The sequence below is a fragment of the Trichoderma evansii genome (assembly GCF_050947405.1).
Source record: "Trichoderma evansii strain SZMC 28006 chromosome Unknown GGI43scaffold_20, whole genome shotgun sequence".
In the NCBI taxonomy this organism is placed as follows: Eukaryota; Fungi; Ascomycota; class Sordariomycetes; order Hypocreales; family Hypocreaceae; genus Trichoderma; species Trichoderma evansii.
In genome coordinates, this window is record NW_028145186.1 from 483,575 (window position 1) to 489,665 (window position 6,091).

At 46.9% G+C, this 6,091-nt stretch overlaps 2 protein-coding genes across 2 annotated transcripts; both read left to right on the top strand.

Annotated features, from left to right (window-relative positions):
• Positions 1-1,568: 1,568 nt before the first annotated feature.
• GGI43DRAFT_424822 (uncharacterized protein) lies at positions 1,569-2,810 on the top strand (the record flags this gene model as incomplete). Its single annotated transcript, XM_083208426.1, has 4 exons — positions 1,569-1,666; positions 1,824-2,115; positions 2,207-2,494; positions 2,595-2,810. The coding sequence occupies 4 exons, from the start codon at positions 1,569-1,571 to the stop codon at positions 2,808-2,810; spliced, it is 894 nt and encodes a 297-aa protein (XP_083057686.1).
• Positions 2,811-3,661: 851 nt separating this feature from the next.
• On the top strand, positions 3,662-5,559 carry GGI43DRAFT_182748 (major facilitator superfamily domain-containing protein). Its single transcript, XM_083199848.1, has 3 exons — positions 3,662-4,034; positions 4,091-4,188; positions 4,256-5,559. Exons 1-3 carry the CDS (start codon positions 3,836-3,838, stop codon positions 5,333-5,335), a joined length of 1,377 nt encoding a protein of 458 aa, XP_083057687.1. The 5' UTR covers positions 3,662-3,835; the 3' UTR covers positions 5,336-5,559.
• Positions 5,560-6,091: the final 532 nt, after the last annotated feature.

Sequence of the window (6,091 nt, forward strand, 5' to 3'; positions counted from 1 at the left end):
TGTATTACTCCGTTACTCGGGCAAAAGGCAAAGCTAGCATGATGTCGCCTTAATCTTTGCTCTCGTCGCGAGGCGCCCGCAAAAAGCCATCATGGTACAAGGTTCTTGTTTTCCCCGACAACGAGCACAGACGTCTCCTCCCGCGGAGGAAACTGATTTGTGGTCAAAGTTCTCATGCCCAAGAGAAACGATGAGGACTGGACAAGATAGATGGGGAGCACACCCCACAGATGTGGGAGCACAAATCTAACCCTGCCACACCGAGAGGAGTCTTTTGGTCCCGGGCGCATAACTTGTGTAACACAATGACATGTCCCGCGTCTTGTATCTTTTGTTCAGTCGAACGAGCGAAAGAGGAAAAAATAACTCCCCAGCAGCTGCATGGACCGGCATCGTTAGGTATCTGTTGGGATTTCATTTGGGCGCTTGAATAGATAGGACAATAGAGCATCCATGTTGCTTCAATAGCTTCACTTCCATCTATGAATCGTTGCTTAGTATTCGTCTAAAGAGCCACATATTAAAAATATCAAATACGCACCTTTGAGGGGAGCGAGGAAACGGCAAGACGGCCTCTCCACCGATACACAACGTGGGAGGAGACGACAAGAAAATACCGTTACACGTCTGAGCGCTCACTACTTGCTAGTGTGGTCATCTCACAGATACAGGCACCGACAAATCTCTGTCGTTCGTCCCCCTTGTTGCTCAGCATTTAGAGCAGGTTCATTGATTTCCTCCAGTCTTTTGGTTGAGCGGCTGCGTCTAATTTCCTGCTTGGCAGTATTAATACTCCTTTCGAGCCAATTTGGCACCAAATTGAGACCCTTGTGGCAATCCAACGGGAAGCGAACAAACTTACTTGTCGTCAAATCGACTCCCATTCTCTCTCTCTCTTCTCTCTTCTCCTGTTCTCCATATCATCTATCATCTCGAGTCTACCTCAACTTTCCAGTGATCAGCTACATCTATTCACGGAAGCCTGCATTTAGAGATCGCACGCGTCTCGTCGTTCCACTCATTCTCTCCTCTCCTCTCCTCTTTTTCCTTCTCCACTCTCTCCCAGTGAACTGCAGCTCTTGTGTAACTCGTGTCCCAGCCACAGCAATAATTGGTGTGCGAGGGTGTGCAACTGTGAGGCTGATATCGTAATATTAGCCTCGTGTTGTTCAGAGTTGCCTCAAAGACCGCCTTGAGGGCATAAATAAGGTCTGAATTCCTGGGGTAGTTTTTGCTGTTTGAACAGAGACGCGAGACAGCCATTAGCGGTAACAATTCAGTTATCGCATCTTGGGCGCCAAAACAAATTACAAACGCGAATACGAACAGCTGCAAGTGTAGTTGCATTTGCAGCTGTAGACGCAAGCGCGAACAAGAAAAAACAAAAAAAAATTAAAGTTAAACACATCAACCCTAACTTCTCGATACTTTCTCTCCTTTCTCCCTTCTACATCCTTCCTTTCATTTTCCTTCTTTATCGTCCTATCTCTGATATCTCTTGAGAGTGAAAGAAAAACGAAGAATTCCAATTCTGTGTATGATTTACAGCGCCTCGCAGAGTATTGACCATGCCTATGATATTTTCAGAGCACATGGAACAATACGATCTCGAAATCGTGTTTCCTCAACCTGGACCCTTTACTACCATGCACAGCGCAGACGTTGAGTAAGTGTATCTATCGCGTCTGAATCTCCTTCAATTTGACATTGCTTCCAAGAAGCTACCTATACACCACAACTGGATGATGGCTTTGTGCTGTGCTGTGCTACTTTATCCACCCCTTTCTATCTTACTGACCCGTTCATCCTTTGTTCAACTTTAGTGTCGTCGCCGTCCACGGCCTCAATATCGAGGCACGCTATCTTGTTCACAGAGATACTTGGTCTTACAAGGGTAAAGTGTGGCCCAGAGACATCCTCCCCAGTTGCTTTGCAAAACATTGTCGAGTCATGCTCTTCTCCTACAACGACGGTCTTTCTGTTAATGACGAAGACACACAATTCACCAAGCATGCCGATCGTCTTCTCCGCCTTCTCATGGAGAAGCGAAAAGAAGACCCAACAAGACCATTGGTTTTCATCTGCCATGATGTCGGCGGACTTATTGTCAAGGAGGTGAGTGCACAAATCCTAATTGACTGACTGTTTGGCTGCTGTTGCGAAATTGATCGCCCAACTTTATGGGTTGCTGAAACGGACACTATAGGCTCTGGCCAAGGCTCACTTGGATAAGTCGGGCACCATCATTTCTATCGACCAGTTTACTCGACTGCTAGTCTTCTTCAACACTCCCCATCATAACGTTGCCAAGTCTGTGCGCACCATCGCCAATGCTGCCGTCCGTCCCACTCCTCCCGAGGTCTTGGATATGCTCGACAAAGCCTGCAACGAGCACGTTGAACGCCTCGCACCTCTTGAGAAACGAGGACGACTTTACCGCAGACGCCTAGTCATCAATTTCCATGCATGCAACTGGTACCGTGGAAAACACCTTGTAAGCCCTTTCTATTGCCCTCCCTTGCTGCCATATCCAATACAAACCACTTTCTGCGTTTCAGAAGCTGACATTTGGGTTTGTTTTTTTCCTCTCCAAGCTGGTCGAGAAGGAAGATACCATGTGTAACGTTAGACATGAATACTGGGAGAAGCATTTCACTGTTTATGGTGACCACATCTCCATGTGCAAGTTTCCATCCAGCGACGATGTCACTTGCGAGACTGTGCTGAAGACGATTGGCCTCAGCACATATCTTGCCATGCGTATGTATCCTGTTTCCGACATCACCTGCAGGGCGAAGTTTCGTCTCTAAGGGAATACCACCGAATACCCAAGGTCATCTCATCTGAGCACCACACTAAAATGCGCAGAAATGGATTGCTAGACGCGACACATTCGCACGAGCACGATCTCTTTTTACGGCCCTTCGATCATCACTTCCTTTCTCATCGTCGGCCGATTCTGCCATACTATTAAATACCTATCAGGTAGGTACCCATAGAAAGTTTTCAGGCATGAGTATGGGAGGCAGCTAGCTCAGTTTGGTAGCGAATCTAGCCTTGATTTTATGGAACTTGTAAGCGTTTGGGTTTGTGGGGAAAGAATCAAGAACTTCAACTTTTGCACTCCTTTTATTGTACCTGTGAATCGCCTCCTTGTGTTACCATGCTTGAAATTGCCTCTGATCTAGTCTTTGTTTGCATCTACGCTATAGCGCCTCTCTCTGGCATGGAGTGTAGCGAGATCGACGAGCAGTGGGTATCCGCATCTTGAAAGCCCACAGCTCGGAGCCGTTAGATAATACGGGGTCAGTGACAATACGGGGTCAGTAAACAGCCGCCAAGACCCGAAACTAGCCATTTTACAGACACTGAATGTTTGTGACTGTCAGGATATAAGATGGACAGATTTGATCTATCGCCAGTACAGCTGGTACTATACTCTTTCAAGCAAGCTTCTGTCCCATACTGATGTATTACCATATACATTATACCAGAAGTGGAATATTTGCTGCCATTTGAGCGCCCAGCAACGGCACTTTCCGACAAGTAGAAAAGCTTATCTAGGCGATGAACTGTCTAGTGTGGGGGTTTGCACCGCTCATCAATAATAGGGCGCGCACCGAGCTTAAGCCTTGTGGAGTCGTTGAGCCGCGGATTAATAAACACACACTTTAAAGAGAGGATTGCAGCATCGAATTGTTGAAGAATACGAATTGCCGTTTCCCCTTTCTATCATAGAGACTGGCGTCGTCTCTTTTTCATCCCAGTGCCTGTACTACATACTTGAAACGTTTGGACCAATCTCAGATAAAGAGCAATCGACTCAGCAACCACAATGGGGCGGGCTTCTCTTGAGGATTACCCTCGAGTCGAGGAGTCAATCCAGCTCGACACTACCACGCCTGGCGACTCTTCTCTCTCCCCAGATATCGACTCGGAAAACGAACATGGAGTCTCGCTCCCTCCAGTCGACACAGGTCGAGATGCAATGCTGTTCTTGGCAGCCTGCACTATCATTGAATGCCTAGTTTGGGGTGAGTAGCAAGACATGACTATCAACAGAACGCCGTGTTGGCTAACAAATGGCCAGGCTTTCCTTTTGCCTTTGGTATTTTTCAAAACTATTACAGCACACATGCGCCGTTCATGGGCTCTTCAAACATTGCTGCCATCGGTACAACTGCAATGGTAGATTGCTCTTCCCCCTTCTCTCTCGTCCTCTTCTCCTAGGTGCTCGTACTAATCGTCATCATAGGGAATGATGTACTTGTCTGCCCCCTTCATCTTCCCCCTCATGAGAATGTACCCCAAGCAGAATCGATATGGCCCAACCGTCGGCCTCCTCATTATGTGCGTAGCTCTCGCGCTGAGCTCCTTCTCGCAGACTGTCTGGCATCTGATTGTAACCCAGGGCGTCCTGTTCGCCGTGGGTGGCGCCATCTGTTACGGCCCATGCATCTTGTACATGGACGAGTGGTTTGTCAAACGCAAAGGCCTGGCCTTCGGGGTAATGTGGTCTGGAACCGGCATCGGCGGATTTGCGATCCCAATGCTGCTCGAATTCCTGCTGGGACGATACGGACTGCGAACCACGTTGCGGATCTGGGCCGTTGCGCTCTTCGTACTGACGATCCCGGTTGTCTACTTTATTAAGCCACGGCTGCCAATTACGACTGGTGTCAAGTTTCAGTTCTCGAAACTGGGCTTTCTCTTCGACCGTTCATTTATACTATTTCAATTGGCAAACATAATCGAGGCTCTGGGGTTCTTCATGCCGGGCCTGTATCTGCCGTCCTATGCCAGCTCGACTCTTGGCTCCGAGGCGTTCCCTGCTGCCTTGACGGTATTAGCTGTCAATGTTGCGTCTGTTTTCGGGTGTATTGCCATGGGATACTTTGTTGATAGGTTTCACGTTACGACATGCCTCATGATATCAGCTGTTGGCGCGGCTGTGGGGGCTTTCTTGCTGTGGGGGCTTGCGACGAACATGGCCGTCTTATACGTCTTCTGTGTCATTTACGGACTCTTTGCAGGCTCGTATACATCAGCATGGAGCGGGGTCATCAAAGATGTTATTTCTAGACCAAATCAAAGCCTATCGAATACGGGTTCTGCTTTTGACCCGTTCATGATCTTTGGCTACCTCGCAGCCGGCCGGGGTATTGGAAACGTTGTATCAGGGCCTCTGAGCGAAGCTTTAGTGAAAGGAGCCGCATGGCAAGGGCAAGCTTTTGGTGGATATGGAAGCGGCTATGGGCCAGTTATTGCTTTTACCGGACTAACTGCCATTGCTGGTGGTACATCCTTTTTATGGAAGCGTGTTGGGTGGATGTGATTTACTAACGATAGATTGAGTTTACGTTCTATAATTAGTCAATGATGGAGAAGATTTTGTCCAAGTGGCTGGGTATCCATATAGAATAGACATTTCCTTTAGATTAGTTTGCAATCCATGCAACAGAACGGCTAAGAATAGAGACTATAGAACTTTAATACGCATAGAGCATGGAAATAAAAACGAGAATTATGAACAAGTTGTTCTAGTTACACAGCTATAGTCCATATAGATGTTTGTTAACACATGTATTTGCCTCTACATATATTGACTTATTGAAGCTTGTGTGGGTTGATAATTACACGAACAAAGCTCGCTAGACATTATGCTTTGTTACCATACTCTGTTACCACTGTAAAAATCATGCTCACCGACATGCTGTGAAACAAATTTCCATGTTTACACGATGTAAAACTTTGTTACAACCCCATATAAGATTAACTTGACAAAATAATATCCAATAATTGTGTGCATGATTATCAGCCCTTTATTAATTTCACCCATCAGTTTCTAACAAGGCAGTAAACGCACCGGTACCCAGAAGAACACTTCAACAGCAACCTGCTACACCCCATCCTTCATTCATGACTCGAAATATATAGCACCATCCACAAAAGTCGGCTCCAAATCTTCATTGGAGACGACGAGTATAAATAGAGTGACTTCAGACCTTGTGCCAGAAGGTGGGGCTGAGGCTGGTCTCTCGGGCGATGTCGATCGGTAACTACTTCTAAAGTACATCGTTAACTTCAAGAG

Excerpts from the sequence above, each read along its gene's own strand:
- GGI43DRAFT_182748 (XM_083199848.1), top strand. The coding sequence starts at position 3,836 with ATGGGGCGGGCTTCTCTTGAGGATTACCCTCGAGTCGAGGAGTCAATC. Across the intron at positions 4,035-4,090 it reads CATTGAATGCCTAGTTTGGG|GCTTTCCTTTTGCCTTTGGT; the intron begins GTGAGTAGCAAG and ends ACAAATGGCCAG. Across the intron at positions 4,189-4,255 it reads CCATCGGTACAACTGCAATG|GGAATGATGTACTTGTCTGC; the intron begins GTAGATTGCTCT and ends TCGTCATCATAG.